Source organism: Trachurus japonicus, chromosome 18 (genome assembly GCF_045865225.1).
Source record: "Trachurus japonicus isolate A0001 chromosome 18, Traja_1.0".
Taxonomy (NCBI): Eukaryota; Metazoa; Chordata; class Actinopteri; order Carangiformes; family Carangidae; genus Trachurus; species Trachurus japonicus.
Window position 1 is genome coordinate 13,834,663 of NC_140924.1, and position 25,225 is coordinate 13,859,887.

The 25,225-nt window shown below is 42.7% G+C and overlaps 2 protein-coding genes across 2 annotated transcripts in view; both read left to right on the top strand.

Annotated features, from left to right (window-relative positions):
• LOC146968871 (uncharacterized) overlaps window positions 1–25,225 on the top strand; it is a 216,141-nt gene that overhangs the window by 71,282 nt on the left and 119,634 nt on the right. The window contains exon 11 of the mRNA XM_085759323.1: window positions 15,617–15,630. Within this exon, the coding sequence (XP_085615449.1) occupies window positions 15,617–15,630 (14 nt within the window). The remainder of the gene's footprint in view (window positions 1–15,616; window positions 15,631–25,225) is intronic.
• LOC146968873 (hemicentin-1-like) lies at window positions 7,905–15,545 on the top strand. Its single transcript, XM_085760427.1, has 6 exons — window positions 7,905–8,021; window positions 12,455–12,796; window positions 13,460–13,519; window positions 14,013–14,348; window positions 15,100–15,245; window positions 15,474–15,545. The coding sequence occupies exons 1-6, from the start codon at window positions 7,985–7,987 to the stop codon at window positions 15,543–15,545; spliced, it is 993 nt and encodes a 330-aa protein (XP_085616553.1). The 5' UTR covers window positions 7,905–7,984.

Consider the following 25,225-nt stretch of genomic DNA (forward strand, 5'->3'; position numbering starts at 1 on the left):
TATTTATAATATACAACATTTCTAGGGGTTTTAAGGGGTGCTGAATCCGAATCTATCAAGCTCAAAAATGTCCCTAAATGCCTTAAAATTGAGAAATCCAACATGGCCACCACCGCCAGGCTGAAATCTATTTACAGATTTTGCCAACTGCTTACACCCAAAAATTGAATGCTTAGACCAAAGCTTCAAAACCAAAACTTCTTGTAACAGTAGCTAAAACACGTTGTGACAATACCTTAAACACATTTTCTGCTTTGCACTTTGCTTGCAAATCTTCAACACAGTTGTTGCAGAACGTTACACACAGTTTCCTACATTACACTAAAAAATGAAATACCTTATCATTGGGAAGACACATTTATTTAAAATGTAAAACACATCTGGTAATTGGAAACACTTCTGCACACACCTGAAAACACTAACACAGAATACTCGACACCAATCAGTAGGGCTGGGTATACCTTTCAGGTATTGACCGAAACAAACCAATTCCAAGTAGTATCGAAACTGTGCCTGTCTGCAATCGATTCTTTTCGTACCCAGATCAAGAAAAAACTGTCATCTTATGTTGCAGATGAGCCATTCTGTGAGAGGTGTGAAAATGCAAAAAGCGGAAAGCGTGCTTGTGTGTTGTGTTGTGCTTGGAAGTGGTTTGTGGGTTGGTGAGGGTTGGTTGGGGTGGGTGATACTGGGGATGGCAAAGATCCCATTACAGCACATTTGACACATTTGTAAGGTGCGAATATAGGAGGATTCGAAGTTGCAGGTAAAAAAAAAAAAACTTTATTTCCTATACTTTAACAATTCTAAAATCAGGGGAAAGGGTAGGGGAAAAGAGTTCTGTGTGGCGAGAGTGGCTTTCTCCCAGTGGTGTCTACCAGGTGACGCACATCAGGCCCTAATAAGCCTCTCCGCGGCTCCTCTTTGGCGCTGTCCATAGTGCTGAAGGTGACAGGTTACTGTAATATGACACTCAAACTGCAACAACATTTGACCTTAAAATAAAATACACTGTCAGTAAAAGTAGCCTGATTTCAGCCTGGCGCCTGTGGCCATGTTAGATTTCTCAATTTTGAGGCATTTAGGGACATTTTTGTGTTTCATATACAGCAGATTTGGATTCAGCACCCCTTACAGTAATACCCCTAGAAATGTTTATTATAAATATTCACAAAATGCCTTCGGGGTTGTGATTTTGTGAAAATTGTCCCCGTCTACAACCATCAGGTATACGTAAACACACGGCAGCTTAATTGTAGACTCATCATGTTTTTTGCCTTTAATCGATAGGACAGTTGAGAGAGACAGGAAATGGGGAGGAAGAGAGAGGGGGAATGCACAAGATGCAAAACATTGTCATCTGGGACAATGAGTCGTTCCACCGCTCTGGACCAGAGCAGAACACGATCCACAGTTTACAATACTCTGATACACCATGTTGGGTTGTGTGTTCTCATGTATTCTTATTCTGTGCTTTTATTTTGAAGCTGTACGCTCGGTGCAGGTCACGCGAGCCTCTTGCGCCAATGAGAGTTACTGTATTAGCACGTTTTTTTGTTTTGTTATGTGGTGCCATATTGCCATGTGAGTGCCTGGGACTGTGGCTGGTGTTGAGAGATGTAAATAATGTAAAAGAATGAAAGAAGAAGAAATGGTGTGAGTTTTTTTTTATTTTTTATTGTTGTCTAATGTTTGCTTAGCTTACACTGGTATGTACTCTACTGTTAGTAGTGTAACAGTGGTGGTCCTGTCACTATGCCTCCAATTGATCATGGGCCCTGGCTACTTGGCCACAGGGATATCCCTTTGGGTGACTGGTTTGCGCACATGACTATAACCCTTTTTTGTTGACATGTTGACTAATTTTGGGTCTATGGAGAGAAATATATTATATTTTCATCAGTCTGCAGCATTGGTCTTACAGAATGTAGTGTTTGGCGAGTATATTGTATATTTGCAGTTTATCTGTGTACTTCACTTACAGTGCTCTCATCACTGACAAGTAATCGCTACAGTGTTTAAAGTTAAGCACAACAGTGTATAACTGGTTCAACCTGAATTACAGTAAGTCAAATGTGTTTCCATATTATGAAGTAGTGTATAGGTTTTTACAAGAGTGTTTCATTTTGCAAAGGATCTGAGGTGTTCTGCTAATTGTGTGTAGTATTTTGACAAACCAGGCCCAGTTTTCAAAATCATGTTTAAGCAATTGGAAAAAAAAAAGTGATTATCTTCTGGTTTCTGGCCCACCTCTGTCTGTGTCCTCAGTTTCCCAGCATGCCTCAGCTGTGGAGACATATGAGGGGGAGGAGTCTGTCCTGCTGCCCTGTTACTTTAGTACTTTCTACCTGGACGAGCCTTCAGTGGTGTGGAGCCGCTCCGACCTCCGTCCTTCAACCGTCCACCAGCGTCAGCCGGACGGAGACGAACTCAGAGACCAGAACCAGGACTACAGAGGACGGACGTCCATGAGGACTGACGCTCTGAGGACCGGAGACCTCAGCCTCACTCTGAGTAGACCCACCACCAGAGACAGTGGCACCTACACCTGCATCCTCAAAGGAAGGGGGGGAGAGGAGAGGAAGAGTCAAGTTACACTGAAGGTCAAAGGTCAGAGGACATGGACTCATTAGAAATGTGTTTTGTTAATCGTGATATTTTAATCTCATGTTGTTGTTTGTGTCGACTACAGAACGTCCTGCAAACGAGGGCAACATCATCTTTGTTGTCTTTGGTCTTGTGATCTCACTGTTTGCTGTTGTGCTGATTTACAATATGTATAAATGGAAGAAGACCGTAGTAGGTAGGGTATGTGTGTGTACCCCCATGTGCGTGTGTAATTTGTGTTTTTTGGTCATTGAAATATCCAGAAGATTATTTTATTTATCATTATTTGAATCAATGTTGATGTTTGTGTCGACTACAGGACGTATTCCAGTCTTGGAGATGGTTTTCGCGCTTCTTCTGTTTGCCGGTGCTGTTGCTGTTGTCGGTTTAATTCTTCATAAAGCGATTAAGGACCCATCGGGTATGTACTGCAGTGTGTGTGTGTGTGTGGTGTTGGGGTGGAGACCAATGCTCTGAGTCTCTGTTTGGTCTTGATCATTCATGTTGATGGATGTACTCACTTCACCGTTGACTGACAACAACACTAACATCTAATCTCATGTTGTTTGTGTCAATTACAGAACCTCTTCCAGACTGGATCTTTGGTCTTGTGGTTCTGCTGGTTCTCCTGATGTTCCTGGGTAATGGTGTTCTTGTTGGTCTCAGAATATGTGAAGAAAAGAAGAGGAGAGGAGGTTTGTGTGTGTGTGTGTGTGTGTGTGTGTGTCACAGGTCAGAGATCAGAGTAGAATTGAACTTGAATTTATCAAAAATCGTTGTTGTTTGTGTCGACTACAGGACGTCTTCCAGTCTGGGTCAAGGTTGTCCTGGTTCTTGTGGCTCTCCTGTCTGCTGCTGCTACTACTGCTGTTCTTCTTTGCAGAGTCATTATTTATAAAGGGAGTAAGAACACAAAGGGTATGTAGTGTGTCTCTGTGTGTAGATTATCTCTTGTCTGGGACTCACTGGGACGTGGAGCTTCACTGATGTAGTTAACAGACGTTAGACTCTATCAGCTGTTGCTCCTGCCAATAGAGGATATGCGTTTACGTCACGTCGCCCTCGGCAACACCCCGTTTGATTGGACTGAGTGGCAAAACAAACCTCCCTTAACAAGCGGTGGACTCATTAACTGGATAAAATATCGTATATGTAAACAAATTGATGTCAAAAGGAATCGACAACCAGCTCCCCAAAACCGTCTGCTCCACTAACATTCCTGTAACACACAGTGTGGCCGCGGTACCTGCAGAGTGACAGACAGGCTCACTGTGCAGAGGGACGAGATTGCAGCTGTTACTGTTGTCCTGACACTGACTACCGACACTTTAACCCGAGTAGCTTTTATTCTGAATAACTCTAACAAGTCAAACTGTAGGATGTGTTAGAGGACTAATTTATCTGTCTAACCATCTTAACTATGACACCTGAAACTGTAAACACAGCTGATCGATCGAAAAAAATTACCGCTCCAGTGAATTTACTTTCCGTCACTGAGAACAGGTTCTTCAATGTAACTCGGTCAAAGTGAGACATATCCTCAAGATCTTTAGCAGCTCTGTTAGGTCATACATGCTTTTAGGGCTGACCTCCAAAAGTCGACTATTCGACGATTCGATTCGGAGGCGTCTGATTCGACTATGAACCTCGTAGTCGAATCTAACCAAGACCATACCATTCTGACTATATGGGGGTGCCCACGGCTGCTGAGCATAAATTGTTACATAGAATGTCTTTTTTCGTTATAAAAAGACTATTTTGATACAAAATCTGCCTACTTTTAAAGAGTTCAAAATTATGTGTGCGTTTAAATGGTAGTCTTAGCTTCATACTACGTATTAATAAATCACCCACTGCAGTTGCACAATCAAATGAGCGGAGGTTTTTTTTTTTTTTTTTCAAATGAGCGGAGGTGAGCAGTAGGACCGTCAAAGTCACGGTACTCAGAAGTCACTGCAGAACACTCACGGAGTGGCAAAAAGACGAGAGGCAGAGCCGCCAAAGTTTAAAATCAAGGAAGTCTGACAGTCTAACTTTGTCAGCATTTATCATGCATGACCTGACAGAACAGCAAAACATTGTGAGGATACATCTGACTTTGACCGAGTTACATTCAAGAACCTGCTTTCAATCACGGAAAATAAATTAACTCCAGCGGTGAGTTTTTTTTTTTCCGATGGATCAGCTGTGTTTACCGTTTCAAGTGTCAATAGTTGTGATGGTTAGACAGGTGAATTAGTCCCTAACACATCCTACAGTTTGACATGTCAGAGTTTTTCAGAAGAGGAACTTGTTGTTTTCCGACTTCCGAGTTGTCATGAACGCACCATAAGTGTCGGGAGTCACAGCTGTAATCTCGTCCCTCTGCAGCCTGTCTGTCTCTCTGCCGGTGCCGCGGTCACACTGTGTGTGTTACAGGAGTGATTAACGTAATGTACGGATTGTCGAGTCCTTCTGACCTCAGTTTGTTTTGATACTACATGTTTTACCCGGTTTCTCTGTGTCCACAACCACCGCTATCATTCATCACGTTGAGGGATGAGGGATGACTCACAGTCCGAGCAAAAGGAGCGTTGTCCAGGGCAACGTAACATAAACGCATACCCTGGCTCACAATGGCTACTAAAAATCATCCAAAGTGTGGAAAATAAATAAAGGTATTTGTTTTACACCTACCATATTTTTGGGGTGTTTTAGCTCTTTTGTTTGAAACGGGAAAAAGTCGCAAATTTGCTGCTATCTAAAACAATTCTTAGTCGAAAACAGCCCTACATGCTTTACATGCTGGCAAAGCTAGACATGTCAGACTTGTATGGGCTCGAAGAAAATCGCTTCGTTAGTGCGTCGTTTTTAAACACACCCTAACACCTACAGTACAGGTCAAAGGTCAGAGCTGTAGATACAGGTCTGAGGTCCGATCTGGTTGGAATGTAAAGGTGATGTTGTTTATGTTCATCTCATCCACAGAAAGGTTCTCTACCTATGATGAAGTCTTCATTTTTTTTAGTGGTCTCAAGCTTCCCATGGGTGTTCTTTTTTGTGTCGTCTGGTGGCTTGAAAAAGGTAGGTACGTGTGTGTGTGTGTGTGTGTGTACCTGCTGTGACCTCCTCACAGGCAGCATGTTATCTCTGTCCTCTGTCCATCTGTTCCTCTGATTAAACCAACCACTGCCCCTGATATCAACACGGATCAATCCTGATCAATAGTTGGTGTGAAAACTGATTCTCTAAAATTTTACTACTGTCCCAGACTTTCACTTTGACAGATCCACTTTATTGATCCAAAACACTTTGATGTGATGGACGTTTGTGTGTCAGTGGACACAGGAGAAGTCTTCTTCTCGTCAGTGGACAGTTTTCATCCACATGTCAACATGACAGTGAAAAGATTGAGAGGAGACAAAACTAAACTCTGATCATGTCCAACACCTTCAACACCTGGCTTGACTTCCTCCATGTGTCCACTGTCCCTCTGGTCTGGTTCTGTCCTTCAGGTTCCTCTACGGCTCTTTGATGCTTCAGTAAAGAGATTAAAACTGATGACATCATCATGTGGTTTGTTGTCTCTCAGAGCAACAGGTGGAGGAGGGGGTGGAGTCTGTCCAGCTGCCCGTCAAGACCACAGCTGGTCTGCCTGAAGACGTCAGAGTGGAGTGGTGGTACGGATTCAACAAGAAGATGAAGGTCCATGTGTATGAGAACAGTTCTGATCAGCCTGAAGAACAGGACCAGGTTTACAGAGGCCGAACAGAGATGAATGAAGACCTGCTGAGGACTGGAGACCTCAGTCTGACCCTGAAACACCCCACAGTGAGAGACACAGGATACTACATCTGCATACTCAACAGCACGAGGGGAACATTTGCGTTGTGGACATCTGTGTCTCTCAAGGTCAAAGGTCAGAGTTGTTTGTTTGTCTCTGGTTGTTTGTCTCTGGTTGTTTGTCTCTGTCTCACTGTCTTCTGTCTCGTCTACAGAGAGAACTCAGGTTGCAGCTGAAACAGTCGACATGAGGAACAGAAGCAGCTCCACTGATCCAACTCCTCTGGTGGCTGATCAATCAGACGGATTGGTCTGTTGATCAATTTGTGATTATCGATAGTATCTGACTTTGGACCAGAGAGAAGATTGAGGCGAAGGAGCTAATGGACGATGGATGAAGACAGGAGGATGCTACTCTATATTCAATCCTGTATTGTTTCATGATGTGATGATCGTATGTTTCGTTTCTGTCAGGAGTTGGACATGTCGTGTACTGTACTCTTTTTTAACTCTCAGCTACTTAAATACTTGATGTTTCACCGTTCTGGCTTCTCTGTCAAACAGCTCTTTGTCTTATATTGATTGAAATCTTTGAGGTTTTTTCCTTCTACTTGATGCGTGTGAAGCCTGTTTTTTTTTTTTTTCATTTCACCACAGCACTCCCAATGTACAAAGACCTAGTTCTGCTGCTACAAAGCGATCAGTTCTTGACTCTGCCTCCACTCTGGTCCAAAGTAAAAGTTTTTTTCCTTCAAGCTTTAAAGCAACTCTACCTGTAGTCCCACTAGGACCTGCTGCTTCATGGTGTTTCTGTTATTGTCAGTTTGGCTTACATTCCTCACTCTGTCTTTATCTACTGCAAATAAATTGCTTCCAGAGAAAAACTGCCAAAGTATAGGATGTAACAGTGTTTTTAAATCTCTTCAGGGTGGTGATCGACACAAGACGAGCTCAAAATGTATATTTATTTGTATATAAACAGCGGCCATGTTTCCGAGCCATATAGGAGGACTGAGATGACAGAGGCACTGTACACTCTGAGCTTCATCTCCCTGGATATGTGCCACTGAAAGGACATTTTATTATTAAGTATTCGTTCTTATGTTACCATACTCAACAGGAAGAGGGTGCCATCACCTGGGTACAGCCATCCACTGTCCTGCAGGTTATAGGCTGATTTAAATTTGTGTACACCAGTCCAGAGATTTTTTAATATGCAACGGTTACGTTTGGATTAATAAATGCAGAACCTCACAGCCTTGTGAGTCTTTTGTCCAGTAGAATTCAATGGTGATTTTACATTTTGTTCCACATCCTCAACAAATTAATTCAAATTATTTTTAACACTGAATTCATAATGATGGGTGGAGATTATTTACACTGCGTGACAGGGACCTGATGAAAGTATGTCATTGACTCAACAGGAAATAAATTAGTTGCTGGGTAACACCAGTCTTCTCTGTCAGTTGATGCTCTGTGAAAGTCGGTCTGTCTCCACTTCCTGTTAAATTCGGAAATAAACGTTTGTCGCTGCAGTGTTCTGGTCCAGTCTGGTTTTAACTGTCACTCCCTCCAGGAAGAAGCAGCTTTAACTGGACTTTGGTTTATAGAGAAGATGAAGATGTTTGTGGTGTTTGTGACGCTGCTATACGGTGAGAAAAACTTCCATCCTATTTAATTTCAATAAATTACACACAGACTCGGGCTGTGAGCGCCATGTTTGAGAGGTGGTGACCTGATACTGTGATCGATCGAGGTAAACTAAAGCTCAGCTGTGTCTCTGTCCTGCTTCTGAACCACATGTTGCTCTTTAATGTGGATGAAATTGATAGTTAGAAACAAACCTTTTCATCACTGAAGCATTCTGGGTAATTAGGTCTAGAGAAACGAAGGAGGAGAACCTCCGCGCTTCAGCTGACCGACTAAGTTGCAGACCGGTGTGTCTCAGTGCAGGAGATGAATAGTAGCAGGGAAAGGATGCTGGAGCACATGATCAATTTTAGCAAATTATCGAGGTGCGGTTGGTGATGTTTCGACGTTGACTCTTCTTCAGAGCAAACAGACTTCTGGGAAAAACCAAGCTCTACGAGTGAGCGCTTCAGAGCCAGAGGTTTGTCTCATTCATCTTTAGAGGAACATTATCAAAAGGGATCCCTCTTTAAAAGGCATCTCTACACAGCCTCCACTTATCACCTTTAGACGTGTACATAATCTCAAGGATGGCCTTGTCCATACTGACAGCCGCGCACCCCCTGGCTCCCACCTCCACCTGTATGTTTCAGCCGCTGCAGTCACTGTACACACTGCTCCAACTCCTCAGACATAAAATCATTCACACACCCGTGCACGGGCATTACCTTTAAAGGAGCTGTATGTTAGACTGCGGGCAAAGCTGTTGCTGCAGTCAAATTCAAAACACTGCAGCGCGTTGTTTCCCCTCCCCTGCCCCCAGACTCGAGGTTGCCAGATAACCACACGCTAACCTCTGCCCTGCTCCAGTTTTGTGGCTATGATGCCCAGAGACTCACTCAGTCTCTACAGTTTCAAAGTAAAGATGATCATGCCTATCTAAAACATGTTAGACTGCATTAGTTACTACCTGCAGTCAGCGGGATAAGCAGCAGTAGGCTACAGCTATATCTTTTATCATAGTAAAATATCTCATGTGTTCGCGTTTCTGTAGTTTGAGCAGGTTGTTGATGAATATTTGGCTTTTTACTCTGACTGTCTATTGTTCTGACTCACAGAGCGGAGTTCACGTCAACACAGGTGATCTACAGGTTTCACTATCACTCTCCTGTGTGATATCAAGGAGATATGACCATAGCTGGTAATCGAAATCTATCAAAAACAATCTCAATTGGAGGTTGTTTTCGGTACTTTTTGTGTATGTGTGGTCTATTTACATCAGGCAGACATCCCATAGACTGTATCCACTCTTGATGAAGCACACGACACAAAGGTGCATTCAGGTACCGAAGTGTGGTACTGTTTGCCTTCACGTGAATCGAAACTCAGTACTTTGGTGGGAAATCGGTTGGTACCAATAAAAGTACAGAATTCAGTACCCATTTCTACCTGAAAGCCAGAATCGCTGAACATAAAAATGCCATTCGCACCAAGAACCTTATATGCAATGGCAAAGCAATACAATCAGGCCAAACACGGCTCTGTAGCAACTTTGAAATTCCGGGGGATCAAAAGAATTCCCCCGCAATCATGAACACCATTGAGCCTTTTGGTCTCAATGAAGATATTAACTTGTGTTGTTTTTTATAACTGGTGCCTTATACGTGGCTTTTGCTTGCTCTGTACGTTATTTTGTATTGTATTATCTCTACATTGTAATCTATTTGTAACATTTGCATTGGACTGTTACTTTAATTGTGCTGTGTGGTAGCCTATCACATTAGCTGTTTTTAATGACGTGGCTCTCCTGCTCCTCCAAACAGATAGGCACCCTGTTTAAAGTTGTCATTCATAAAAATGCTCTGTTTGCTCTGAAGAAGACTCAATGTCAACGTCACCAACCACACCTCAATAATTTGCAAAAATCAACATGTGCTCCAGCATCCTCTCTGTGCTTCTATACAAGAGGACTTTGATTGAGTGGTATTTGATTAACACTTGACATTTGACAAAGCTCCCCAAGTGGGCGTGACTTCAGTGCCTGCAGCAGACACGCCCCCAGCTTCCAGAGCTGAGAGAACTGCTTGATTTTTTCATGATTTTAAAACCTAAATTTGCACACTAGCTTAATTTTTCTAGCATTCAAATTTGGCAGGATGATTAATAAGACATATGTCTGCAATGGGACTAACTCAGAAAAAAAAAAAAATAGTTTCACTTTATACAGACTTTACTTTTTTTTGATTGGATAAACACTAAAATCAAAAGTATTACACAATTATCAAAACCTTACACTCGAGCAAAACATCGACCCAGATTTGCACCACTATCAGCACAATTTCAGCCTCACACAACAGGGTTTCTGCTACATGCATTCGTGGCGGCCCACCACGACTAAATTATTGCCGCCACTGCTTCAGTAATTGGGGCAGACGCACAATAATAACCTACCAGTTACTATTACATTGGAACCTTTTCCACTACACAGTTCTACTCAACTCTGTTTAGGTGCTTTTCCATCACACCTGATTCCTTCATAGTTCTGTCATATCACGGCGGCTACAGCTGCATCGTCTCACTCTCTTTTTTCGATCCTCTCGTCAGCTCCAAACTCACTCGTCTGCACTTCGATACAGACCACAGCGTGGTTTTCCACACAGCAGTCATTTAACTCAGGTAATTAGCGGGTTTTGATTCTCGTGTCGGACGTCACGCTTGAGTGCTAGTGGAAAAGCAAAAAGAAGACGGGCCATAAATAATAACCCCCTAAAGTGTCTCAGTCCGCTGGGCAACAACATTGACGATATTATTGTAGCCCAGTTTTTAATGTTGCAATCGCAGGAGGGGGGGTCTTGATGTCACTTCCTTGCAATGCTAAAGCACTGACTGTCAAATTACCACACCGATGAGCCAATTGGTAAGACACAGCCATCAGGTACGTAAACACGCAATAGCTTATTTGTAGACACACTGATAAGGTTTAAAGGGGTACAGTTTAAATCGGCCGTTTGTCCTGTTTGTTGCGCCAAGTTGTGATGAGCTGCAACACGAGTTTACCCGAGTAAGGAAAACGAATTTGATTGGTCGTTATCGAGCAGGCGGGATATTCAAAGCTTGGGGCGAGCCCAAGCTCCATGTGTGTGTGTGTCTCAGACGTTTGAATGACGGATTACGGATCCAATATCAGTGGCTGGTGAATCGTGAGCAGGCTGACGTATAATCCGTGCGCCTGCATTATCCAATGCGGGAAAAAAAAAAACACACTTTCATCCCGGATTTACTGAAAAATAGAATTTTGCACAAAGTTTGGCCTACATCGTCTGATAGATGAGTTATTAAACTAATTTTATGACCCAGAGTGGGCTTAAATTCAATTTTCTTTTCTGTACACCTTTAAGCACTATAAAAATGCAGCAGGTGAGTTCACCTGTGTTCAACAAAAATGAAAGGAGTCGGAAATGCACCAGATGCAAAACATTGTCCTTTGGGACAATGAGTCATTCCACCGCTCTGCTCTGGTCCAGAGCTGGTGTCAACACCATCCATAGTTTACAATACAGTATACACCATACACTCCGTTTCTAAACCAATCAAAGATTTTTTCTCTGTATGGTAGTGGAGGGTTTCAGTCTCTGGCCCCAGGCTCAGGTTCCCTTCATTCAGGCCATGGAGGCCTGTGACTAGGATTCGACATTCAAGACTTCACATGTTGTCTTGCCAATGAGGATATCAGCTAAAATTCTCTGGCCTGATCCTGTGAGGTGAAGAGAGAATGTCTAGTATTGTCTGTACTGTATTTTCAATGGGGTTTTTTTTCCCTCAGATTCTTTTCTTTTCTTTTCTGTTGTCTAATATTTGCTGAGCTTACACTGGTACTGTAGTAGCATGAAAACTGGAACATTTTTTGTTGACATGTTGACTGATTTGGGTCTATGGAGAAAAATAAATTATATTTTCATCAGTCTGCAGCATTGGTCTTGTGTAGTGTTTGGTGAGTATATTGTATATTTTATCTCTGTGTACTTCACTTACAGTGCTCTAATCACTGACAAATAGAATTGCTAAAAGTTTTTTAGGTTACGCACAACAGTGTGTAACTGGTTCAAACTGAATTAAGTCATATGTATTTCCATATTATAAAGTAGTGTATAGTTTTTACAAGAGTGTTTCATTTAGCTCATTCTGCTAATTGTGTGTAGTATTTTGACAAACCAGGCCCAGTTTTCAAAATAATGCTTAAGCAATCGGGGAAAAAAACTGTAACTCTTACTAACAAGATGTCAGGTGTATGTAGCTCCACCTCCGTCTCCACAGGATTGGTTCTTCAGGTCTGTGGTGTGTGAGTCTGTGTTGATGAGACTGTCGGTGGTTCACTGCAGTTCCAGGTCAAACACTGGATCTTTATCAGAGTCTGATTATCTTCTGGTTTCTGGCTCACATCTGTCTGTGTCCTCAGTTTCCCAGCATGCCTCAGCTATGGAGACATATGAGGGGGTGGGGTCTGTCCTGCTGCTTTGTGACTTTCCTAAGTTTGACCTGGACGAGCCTTCAGTGGTGTGGAGCCGCTCCGACCTCCGTCCTTCAACCGTCCACCAGCGTCAGCCGGACGGAGACGAACTCAGAGACCAGAACCAGGACTACAGAAGACGGACGTCCATGAGGACTAACGCTCTGAGCACCGGAGACCTCAGCCTCACTCTGAGGAGACCCACCATCAGAGACAGTGGCAGCTACACCTGCACCCTCAGAGGGAGGGGGGGAGTGGAGAGGCAGAGTCAAGTTACACTGAAGGTCAAAGGTCAGAGGACATGGACTCATCAGAAATGTGTTTTAATGTTTCACATTATTGTTTATAGTGTTTTAATCTCATGTTGTTGTTTGTGTCGACTACAGAACGTCCTGCAAACGAGGGCAACATCATCTTTGTTGTCTTTGGTCTTGTGCTCTCACTGGCTGCTGCTGTGCTGACTTACACAATGTATAAATGGAAGAAGACCGTAGTAGGTAGGGTATGTGTGTGTGTACCCCCATGTGCGTGTGTAATTTGTGTTTTTGGGTCATTGAATTGTCCAGAAAATGAATGTAAGTCAGCGTGATGTCAGAGCTGTAGCTGTTTATTATTATTTGAATCGTATGTTGATGTTTGTGTCGACTACAGGACGTACTCCAGTCTGGGAGATGGTTTTCGTGGTTCTCCTGACTGCAGGTGCTGTTGCTGTTGTCGGTTTAATTCTTCATGAAGCGATTAAGGACCCATTGGGTATGTACTGTAGTGTGTGTGTGTGTGTGTGTGTGTGTGTGTGTGTGTGTGTGTGTGTGTGTGTGTTTGTGTGTGTGGTGTTGGGGTGGAGACCAATGCTCTGAGTCTCTGTTTGGTCTTCATGCTGATGGATGTACTCACTTCACCGTTGACTGACAACAACACTAACATCTAATCTCATGTTGTTTGTGTCAATTACAGAACCTCTTCCAGACTGGATCTTTGGTCTTGTGGTTCTGCTGATTCTCCTGATGTTCCTGGGTAATGCTGTTCTTGTTGGTCTCAGAATATGTGAAGAAAAGAAGAAGAGAGGAGGTTTGTGTTTGTTTGTGTGTCACACGTCAGAGGACAGAGTAGAATTGAACTCTATAGTGAACTGATCAAAATTGTTGTTTGTGTCGACTACAGAACGTCTTCCAGTCAGGGTCAAGGTTGTCCTGGTTCTTGTGGTTCTCCTGTTTGCTGCTGCTGCTGTTACTCGTTGCAGTGTCATTATTTATAAAGGGATTAAGAACACAGCAGGTATGTAGTGTGTCTCTGTTTGTAGGTTATTCAGTATAGATTGTCTCTTGTCTGTGACTCACTGGGACGTGGAGTTTCACTGATGTGGTGAACAGACATTAGACATAATCAGCTGATGCTCCTGCCAATAGCCACAGTTTATAATAAATCCTATCACGTTAATCCACCTGTCTCTACTTCACTCTGTGGACATGAGGACGTCACTGATCCATGTTCCTGTCTCTGTCCTCAGTGTCCTGGCATGGAGACACTGTGGAGGTCTACAGTGGGAGGTCTGTCCTGTTGCCCTGTGAGAACTCTTCTTTACCCTTCAACCCCACAGTGACGTGGAGCCGCCACGACCTCCGTCCTCCAACCGTCCACCAGAGACACCAGCTGGGTGACGACCTCAGAGACCAGAACCAGGTTTACAGCAACAGAACGTCCATGACGACTGAGGCTCTGACCACTGGAGACCTCAGTCTCACTCTGAGGAACCTCCACCTCTATGACAGCGGAAACTACACCTGCATCATCTCAGCGTTTGGAAATAAACGAACACTGAGAAACATACAGCTGGAGGTCAAAGGTCAGCAACACACACCAACACCTACAGTAGAGGTCAAAGGTCAGAGCTGTAGATACAGGTCTGAGGTCCGATCTGGTTGGAATGTAAAGGTGATGTTGTTTATGTTCATCTCATCCACAGAAAAGTTCTCTACCTATGTTGAAGTCTTCATTTTTTTTAATGGTCTCACGCTTCTCATGGGTGTTCTTTTTTGTGTCATCGGGTGGCTTGAAACAGGTAGGTGCATGTGTGTGTGTGACTGTGTGTGTACCTGCTGTGACCTCCTCACAGGCAGCATGTTATCTCTGTCCTCTGTCCATCTGTTCCTCTGATTAAACCAACCACTGCCCCTGATATTAACACAGATCAATACTGATCAATTGGTGTGAAAACTGATTCTCTAAAATTTTACTACTGTCCCAGACTTTTACTTTGACAGATCCACTTTATTGATCCAAAACACTTTGATGTGATGGACGTTTGTGTGTCAGTGTTTTGTTCTGAGGTTGGACATGAGTGTGAGATACTGAGGACGGACACAGGAGAAGTCTTCTTCTCTTCAATGGACAGTTTTCACGTGAGAGAGAAAAGACTGAGAGGAGACAAATCAAAACTCTGATCATGTCCAACACGTTCAACACCTGGTTTGACTTCCTCCGTGTGTCCACTGTCCCTCTGGTCTGGTTCTGTCCTTCAGGTTCCTCTACGGCTTTTTTAAAACCTGCTGCTACTGCTGTCTAATGACATCATGATGTGGTTTGTTGTCTCTCAGTCCAGCAGGTGGAGGAGGGGGTGGAGTCTGTCCAGCTGCCCTTCAAGATCACAGCTGGTCTGTCTGAAGACGTCAGAGTGGTGTGGACGGATGAAGATGACAGGAAGGTCCATGTGTATGAGAACGGTTCTGAAGAACAGGACCAGGTTTACAGAGGCCAAACAGAGATGAATGAAGACTTGCTGAGGACTGGAGACCTCAGTCTGACCCTGAAACACCCCACATGGAGAGATGAAGGAGAATACACCTGCAGAGTCTACAATAAGAAGGGAAAATTATTGAGAGAGGCATCCGTGTTTCTCTGGGTCAAAGGTCAGAGTTGTTTCTTTGTCTCTAGTTGTTTGTTTGTCTCTGATTGTCTTCCTCCTTCCTAGTTTGACTTCCTCCATGTGTCCACTGTCACTCTGGTCTGGTTCTGTCCTTCACATTCCTCTACAGTTCTGTGATCCGTCAGTGAAGAGATTAAAACCTGCTGCTGCTGTCTGATGACATCATCATGTGGTTTGTTGTCTCTCAGGCCAACAGGTGGAGGTGGAGGTAGAGGAGGGGGCGGAGTCTGTCCAGCTGCCCTCCAAGACCACAGCTGGTCTGTCTGAAGACGTCAGAGTGGAGTGGACGGACAGAGGCAACAGGAAGGTCCATGTGTATGAGAACGGTCCTAAAGAACAGGACCAGGTTTACAGAGGACGAACAGAGATGAATGAAGACCTGCTGACGACTGGAGACCTCAGTCTGACCCTGAAACACCCCACAGAGAGAGATAAAGGATACTACACCTGCAGAGTCGATAACAAGGACGGAGACTTACTGAGAGAGACAGGAGTGTCTCTCAAGGTCAAAGGTCAGAGCTGTTTGTTTGTCTTTGGTTGTTTATTTGTCTCTGGTTGTTTGTCTCTGTCTCACTGTCTTCTGTCTCGTCTACAGGGAGAACTCAGGTCAGAGCTGAAACAGTCGACATGAGGAACAGAAGCAGCTCCACTGATCCAACTCCTCTGATGGCCGATCAATCAGTCTGATTGGTCTGTTGATCAATTTGTGATTATTGAAAGAATCCGACTTTGGACAAGAGAGAAAATGGAGGTGAAGCAGCTGATGGGCGATGGGTGAAGACAGGAGGACGCTACTGAATCTACTGACTCACAGTCTGCAGACTCACTATTGATCTCCACACATGAAAAACAAGAGAAACATTGAAATATCGTGGCAAAAATACCTATTCTTTCTCCTGCTATGGGACAAAGTCATGGTGACGGCTAGTTTACCATGGACCACTGTGACGTCTTTTTATTATTATTTTTATTTAGACTTTTAATATTTATAGTTGACAGTACGTAAGCAAAAGACAAACAGAACAAACCACACAGCGACAATAACAACAACAAAACATTGACATATTTCACAACAATATCACATAGCGGGGGAATATACTGTACATTGACAAAAAAGCAAAAAGAACATAGAAATCTTTATCCACTTTTTAAGTCATTCAAAACAACATTTGCGATCCGCACCTGATTCCAAATATCCCCGGTCCTGAACCCAGTGCCGTTCAGCACATCTGCCACCCGCTCAATACCCAAGAGGTTCAAAAATTCAGAGACCCACTCCTCCAACGAAAAACACCTTGGTTTATGAATTTGGACCACAGTGATGTTGACGTGCTAGCTAGCTTGTTCAGCCTGCAGCTAAAGGCTGAAGTTTGAAATGTGAGTTGGTTCATTGAGTTCAGATCATGTGCGTCCTGGAGAAACGACTCGGATTGAAGTCAAACTCTGAAGGACACAGCTTGGTTTTTTTTTCACGGCAGTGGTGTCATTCAATCACCAATCATCACAATACAACAGACTAGCCTAAATCCTCTTCCTGGTGTAAATCTATTTTCATTTAGAATGGCTTTCAAAACTTTGCATGTCAGCCTACCTTCATATGAGTGAGAGCAGGGGGCTGCAAAGTCCTGCCAGTTGATTCCCCCTCAAAGTAAAGTAAATCAAAGTAAATCACCAGATTAACATGCTGTGCAGGACACACAAGCGTAAAATATGACAACATATTTTAATATTGTTGGTATGGTTTCGTATATGGGTAAACATTCACAAGCTCGGCTCACTGATCAAAAACCTGCGTACACACACAGTTGTCTGGCTAAATCTTACCGGGACTGATATAGAGCGTCTAATATCTGAGTAAAATTGCGTAAAATTTGGATGTAATGACTGTAAACCCAGACCTTTAGTACAATGTACAATATTCAAACAAAATACTCACCTTTATGGTAAAAACAGTCCACGTGGGAGAGATGCAGCACAGGGCAGAAGACCCCTGCAGATATGCTTTGGAGACCCTGTGTTCTTTGTGTGTAGCATGGTCACAGAACTTGTCCTGACCGTCCTGACCTCGAGGTTTGCCAACTTACAAGTAAATTGTTCAGTGAGCCAAAAACCTAGGAAAACAGAGTTGAACGAGACGTCTTCTGTGAGGGTGAATAAGGGGGGGATAAAGTTGTGATTTTTCTCTTTCTCGCCCAGTACTCCCAGATCTTTCACTCTTACACACACAGACACACGTTCCCTTTGTCCAGTCATATACATTATCCTCTATAAGACCACTTTTTTTTACGCATTTGAGTCAATCGTCTAATCAATACAGTTCAGAGATGGTTGCCCCTTTAGCTTCTATTTCATTTCATGTTTAGCAGAAAGACAGTCTGATAAAATAACCTTAGCGTAGCCATGAGTGTGTTACTGTTGATAAATAAGTATGAAAGTCAGGCTACTGCATATGGTTGTAGCGAGAAAAGTTATTATACAACGTAAGTAGTAAGTATAAGAAGTTCCGACCAAGCAATCTGATTGGTCAACAAGTCAACAAGACATTTAGAACGTGCTCAAATCAGCATGACAGCACGCCTGACTCATCACTAAAAATATTACTCGGCCATGTCATGCTGTTGTATCCATTTCCATGGTAACCATCCATGGATTCTTATTTCTATTTTTATTTTAAACGTTATGTTACTCATGAAAATAGATCACAAACTAAATCAACCTCCTTTAGGGTGTTCCTGTCAGATGCCAAACTCAAATTTTATAACAATTAAATAACCATGTTTAGTTAAATATGCTGCAAACTGCCCCGTTTAAGCCGAGACGCTGTTCCATTCTGTATGTGTACAGTCAGAGAGACACTAGTTGTGAAACGGTGAAAATAAAACATGGCCCGGAGCTGAATATTTCGCTGGATAAAACGAAAGATAATAGGCTACATCTGTGTTTTTCTGTCTGTCTCTCTTTTTTTGGCACTTGAGTGATGCTTGCAGACTTCACCGCAAGCACCTCGGTCCTGACCACATCACTGTGGTGCTCAAATGGCGTTAAAGCACACGCTCTTGGGTAATATTGCTTAATTCTACTTATGTTGAAGTCAGATAACGTGCCAACATACTATGTTATGTGGAAAAGAGAGCTGATTAATGTGTTGCACTTATCCTGGCACTGTGTTGCAAGGACATGGTTCTCTAGCCAGGACAAAACACAAACGTTTAACAGAAGGAAGGCATAACTGTGTATTCTCTATCGCTGTGTACTTTATTTTATTTTATTGAAATTAGACTATCCTATGTTTTTTTCTTTTTTGAATCTGTGAAGACCGATGAATCGAGGCTGAGCTGTTTATGAAATGTACTGCATGTTTGTTTAAATTGAAAATCCAAAATACTGGTAAATGTTTAGAAAAATGAATAAATTACCTTAGCTTGTATGCTTACCCTGTAGGCTATTTCTGGATGAGTTGTCCGTAGAGGTCGCTTCAAGTTGGAGGTGTTTTTCCTTGCGATCCACAAGGTTTACAGAGGGCCCTGAGCATTGTCCTTGTTGTCAAATGTGAAGTGTGACGAAGATGTCAATTCTTCTTTTTCATCCTAAACCTAGCGCTTACATTTCTGTGTTGTTCATGAAACATGCTGTCGCAGTCGGACCGGGTGCACCGCAGGACGTTGCTACTAACGAGTGAAGACAGTTTTGTTTTGAAACTTTTAAATTGGATCTCTTCTCCATTCATCCCTCCTTAACATTTTCGTCTCATTTTTATTTCTTTACTAAAGTGTTAAAGGGATAGTTCACCCAAAATTCAAATTGTCCCTCTTGTATTGAAGCCCCGACATGAGAAATTGTTCCGAAAAAAATTAAATAAGTCTATATTTTAAGCTTGTTTGTAGCGAAAGCTCCCAGTGTCTCGGTTCACTGCTCTTCCTGTGTCAGTGCAAATCTCGGCTGATTTGCACTGACCGGCGGAACAATTTCTCATGTCGGGGCTTCAATACAAGAGGGACATTACAGATGAGCACTATGGAGGTATTTGGAAGTTTTTTGGTGTGTCTTTTTGGACGAAGAAAAGTGGGCCCCATTCACAACCATTATATGGACAAATACTGCTGCGCGGACCCCCCCGTAACTCAGAGAAGGCACGGAGGACTCTGAAAATTCTCACAGCTCTTAGTCAACATGAGGGTGAGTAGATAATGAATGAAATTTTAATTTTGGGTGAACTATCCCTTTAATGATAGTGATATTCATATTCATCATAGCTGACTTTTTATTTAGTTTTTGTACAGGAAAAAGGGTTTGTTGATGAATATTTTTCATCACAGTCTTTGTCAACTAAATAAACAGTGGCTGAGTGTGAGTGTTTGCAGCAACTGGCCTACCACAACACCCAGGGCAGAGGGAGAGGGATGAGTTCAACAGTCAGGACATCTTCTTGTGATTCTGTCTTTCTCTTTAGCTCCAGGTGTTAAGCCTCGCCATCAGCATCACTGAACATTCAAATCCCAGGGACCATGACAAGGAAATAGACAGAAGAAAGGAACAAAAAAAACCTGTCAGAGGAATAGCATCACTATCACAAATCTACCTGTTCTATTAGCATTATTATGAACTGCATTGACCATGAAACAAACAAACAATAGTTAATTTGCTTTATACTCTGTCTTATCAGCTCCGTTGCACAGTAAATTCAGCAACATAACATGTAGGCTACATGAGTTCAAATTGTAATGAATGTTTCCACAAAATGACTACTTAATACTCATTCATTCCATTTCCACCACATGAGAATTAAACACAAAGCTAAGTAATGATTTTTCAACATTTAGCCCAAAGAGCTGCACATATAAAAATGAATGAATGAATGAAATGAACTACCTTGCTCTCCCCAGCAGCACAGCAGAGAAACACACACACATGAAAGATAGCTGCCACATGGAAGCTAACAGCAAAGATATTCAATAAATGGAAAGATACTCCATGAGCGGCTGCTCCAATGATATGAAATGGTATACACTTCCTGTCTCTCTAAATGGGCGTGGCCAACCGTCACCCCACCTCGTCTGTGAACGTGTGTGTGGATTTATACAATTTTTAGGTAGATGAAAGTGAGATATTTATATTTTCTTATGATAACATTAAATATTTACACTACTAACAGTAATATTTAGCATGCCAAAAATAATTTAAATCATTTTCACGGGAGTTCGCGGCCGTTTGTTTGACGTTGCCTAGGAGATCTGTGCCAAATCTCGCGAGAGTGTGTCGTAGAGACAGAGACAGGTCTTGAACAAAGTGGATTTTCTCGGTGTTCACATTAAATTGTCCCATAGGAATCAATACACTCCAAACTGCCTCTGGTCTCTCTAAAGGGGCGTGGCCGTGCAGAAGCCCACGTGACATGCATACAGGAAGCTGACTCGTCATGAAAGGTCTTGGTTTATAAACCGTCTTTGCTAACAGTAACTAGCTGAAGCAGCTGGCTAGCGATTGCTAACAAACGTTTTCTAGACAGCATTTTACTGCCATCTGGATAAATTCAGAGCAGAATTCAACAAAATATTGTTTAGACATTAATCTTGTCGGGTTTCAGCGACTTTTTAACTGTTTACCGTCTCTGTTTAAGTTTTCTCTGATGCAGCATCTCTCTTTCTCCCCCGGGCTCGAAGAGGCTCACACACGCTCCGCGGTTACATAGCAACAGGAAGGCGGGACTTACTATTGCCAGATCGCCTCTGATTGGTCAGAGCGGACCTGCTGTTCTGCTCCTAAAGAGCCAATGAGACATCAAATATACAGTTCAGTGTCATTAATGATTCTCTGTTGATGAGGGAAATCACTCAACTGTATCACTACAGTTCACTCTGTCGTTTTATATGTGAGATTAGTGGGTTCCTAGGGCGGTCTGAAGCAAGTCACCACTCTTTTCCTGTTGTTCCTATCCTGTTATAACTCCGACCACTAGATGGTGCCTCCCAAATAGGGAAACACTGAAAATGATCATTCAAACTACCAGAACAATCCACATTTAACTTCCAAAGTGTGGCAACAGGGTAGTCAAAAACTGGACTCTGGAGTGTGTGTGAAGTTTAACTGTTGTATCTAAGACTTAGTCACATGTGTCTCCGTGAAACTGGTCCCAGGCGTGTGGTGGGGACGTCCAATTACCTCCTGAAGGTTTCTCTCTGAGCTTCAGCATCAGAGCTGGTCCTAGGTGTCGACCTGAGGAGGGACGAAGCTTCACTGCCTCCTGTTTGATCTCTTTCAGCAGAGGAAAGTAGAAATACAGCAACATGTCACGGGCAGCTTCATTGTAGTTTGACTTCCATCATACCTTCATTTTAATTGTTAATAATAATATAATATAATATAATAGTAATTCTGTCTGTTTTTCTTTCACGTTGATCTTATTTCAACATTTCAGTCCTCTCGGTTTCAACAGTAGGGAAATAAACTGATTTATCCTTCCTTAGAAACAGTTCACAGCACACACACAAACAACACTGTATATTATGCAACAAATTAATTTGGAAAGGGTCGGACTGGGACACAAAGTCAGGAGTCATACGGTCACCCAGGCCACTCCTACTTATATCCAAAACACATGCCGGCACACACACACACAGACATATTAAAACTGCACATCACATCATATACAGCAAACCAGATAAGCACACTGACAAATTTTAAATCCACCCTAACTCCTCATCAGCATCAGCATCGGCTTTGAAAATATCCACCAGTTCATAACAAATGCCTCATCCACTGCCTCCTTTACTTTTAGACGTTCCCTCCCTGCTCCTCCTCTTCTACTTTTTTCAGATCCATTGCTCCTCCTCTGTGAGTCCGGCTCTCTGCTGCTCGTCTTTAACTGACATTTTGACCAGTCACCTTTTCTCTGTGGATGGGTCCCAGTGCCAGGCAGGCCAATCAGCTACACCAATGTAGTGCACTGTGATATTTATAGAATAGAATTATTATTATTATCTTTTTTAATTTTATTTTTGACAGGCAGGCCACTTAGAGTCCAAGGCACCGGGAATTGTCCTGCCCTTCCTGTTGGCGGATGTGGAATGCTTCGACTTGATGACCAGGACTTGATGATAGTATTTCGTTGACCCAACAGTACATGAATTAGTACAGTACCAGTCTTCTCTGTCAGCTGACCTCAGTGGGAGTTGGTCTGTCTTATCTTCACTTTGCAGCAACAAACGTTTACTTATCAGCACAGAGTCTGGGTTCAGTCTGGTTCAGTCCGTCACTCCAGGAAGAAGCGGCTTTAACTGGACTGTGGTTTTTAGAGAAGATGAAGACATTTGTGGTTTTTGTGACAGTGCTCTACGGTGAGAAAAACTTTCATAAATGAACTACATACAGACTCTGGTTGTGTGAACCAAACTTAATTTGTGTGCACTTGAGAGAAGTGTTAAAGCAGAAGTAAGCAATATATTTGTGTTAATATAAGTCTTAAATAGTTATATCTTCCGACAGCAATCACTTACATAGAGTGTTTGGACCGAAACACGGGTCTGTCAGTCCCTCTGCTCTGCTCTGAGTCGAGGAGAAAACATTTATCGTATCCTACAGTTTTTATCCAATGAGGAGAGAGAACGGCATGCAGGGCTGTGTGTGCAGCCAAGGGACGCCGTGAATGTGGAGACGTAGAGACGAGGACTGTTATGGTGCGTTCAAGGAAACTCGTATTTTTCCGACCGTGAAGTCGTACCAGTTCGATCTGGTACGAGTTCACCGGTCGGAAGTTACGAGCAGTGTTGGGTATAGTTACTTTTGAAAGTAGTTAATTAAGTTACAACGTTACCATCAGTTAAAAGTAATCAGTTACGTTACTGCGTTACCTATGAAAAGTAACGCGTTAGAGTACTCATGCGTTACCAAAAATTAAAAGCCTTTTGCAGCGCCTCGCACATGCTGCAACTTAACAGACAGACACACAGCCTCTTTTAAATGCACTGAGTCCTGACGAATAGTCATCCAACCAAATTAACTCTACAGGATAACAATAACAGGAAAGACAGTCAGAAATATGCAACATAGCGTGTTTTTTTTTTTTTTTTGATCGCAGAACTGATCAAAATTCAGGAGTTGCCGTGAATCCCTCTCAGCGGCTTCACTGCTCGATCTGTCTGTCAGTTTGAATGGAGGACTCACGTGTGGAGAGGAGGGAGGCTGGCGAGACGTGAACGTCCTGCCTTGTGTGTAATAAAAGTTTTTTAAAAATGCGGTTAAATGTACTGGTATCACACTGCTGCTACGGCAGCTATGGAGTAGAGATCCAGGCTGGACCGGGGGAGAACTGAGCTGCCGCTCGCCAAGAGGGAGCTGCTGAAAGCAGCAAGCACTGAGAGCCGGCCCGGGCTGCTTGTTGCTGCTGGAGAAGCAGCTCCGTACGTGGAGCTGATTCATGTAAATGGGCCCTTAAATTGGATGTGGATTTTTTTTGCGGTCGATAGAAGCTTATCACCAACGCAGAGTGTTTTTACCGTTATGTTCTTGTCCTTTTCGCCGGCGAATTGAAACGCACACACACAGGCAACGTAGGTCAGCAGGACACAGACGCATCACAGCGCTGCGCCTCGGCTGACACATCCGCAGGTTGCACAGTAGTCTGTCTGACAAAAAGCAGGCTGCAGTCGGGATTTTCATTTCCTTATCCGGCGAAAAGTAACGGATTACTTTTAAAAAAAAATAACTAAGTTACTGATTGCTCAACTCACGAAACTAACGCGTTACGTTACACGTTACTTGAAAAAAGTAATTAAAGTACTCTAACGCGTTACTTTGTAACGCGTGTTGTGTAACGCGTTACCCACAACACTGGTTACGAGTGGCCGTTATAGTGACTTTCACCGGTAAAACAGGTCGGAAAAACACGAGTGGGTTGCCTGGAAGGCTACAAAGTCGTAAGTTGTGACTTGAAGCTGTAATTTACGATTTCAAAAGCCTGCCTGGAACGCAGCATTAGCGAAAACAACCGGACCACTTACTTCTGCTTTAAGTTTGGTTGCTTAAATCAGTAAAAATGCATACAGGTACATAGAGTATCAACAGCTTTGTGAGTCTTTGTGTCATTAGAGTTCAATGTTGATTTAATGTTTTGTTGTATTTTCAATTTTTCTTTTCTTTGTATATATAGAATAGAATAGAAACTTTATTGTCACTGTATCAGATACAACGAGATTGGAGATGCTACTCCTAGTGGTGCATAAACACAATGTATATACATAAATAGAATGAATTAATAAAAAAAAGCAGCAGTCATCTCATTCACACATCACACATATAAAACAATCATAGTCCACAGTGCAATTGGCATCAGCTGCCATACTACAGTGTATATTGTATTATGTTTCACAAAACAAATTTAGTTAAAGCATTTTTCTCACTGAATTTATATTTATAGGTGGAGATTATTTAGACTTTATGACAGGAATGTGTCTGATGATAGTATTTAATTGAACCAACAGGAAATAAATTAGTTGCTGGGCGTTGGTCTGTCTTCACATCCTGTGGAAATTGAAAGTAAACATTTGTCGCTGCAGACTCGATTTCAGTACGGTTATAAATGTTAGGAGGAAATGGCTTTAGTGGGACTGTTGTTTTTAGAGAAGTGGTTTGTGGTTTGTGGTGTTTGTGACGTTGCTGTACGGTGAGAAAAACTTCCATCTAACTCCATTAACTAACATTAATTAACTCCATGAACTACACACAGACTCTGGTTGTGAGCGCCATGTTGAGGATAGGTTATTATTATCACCATGACACCATGTCAGTTATATTGTGTCAGT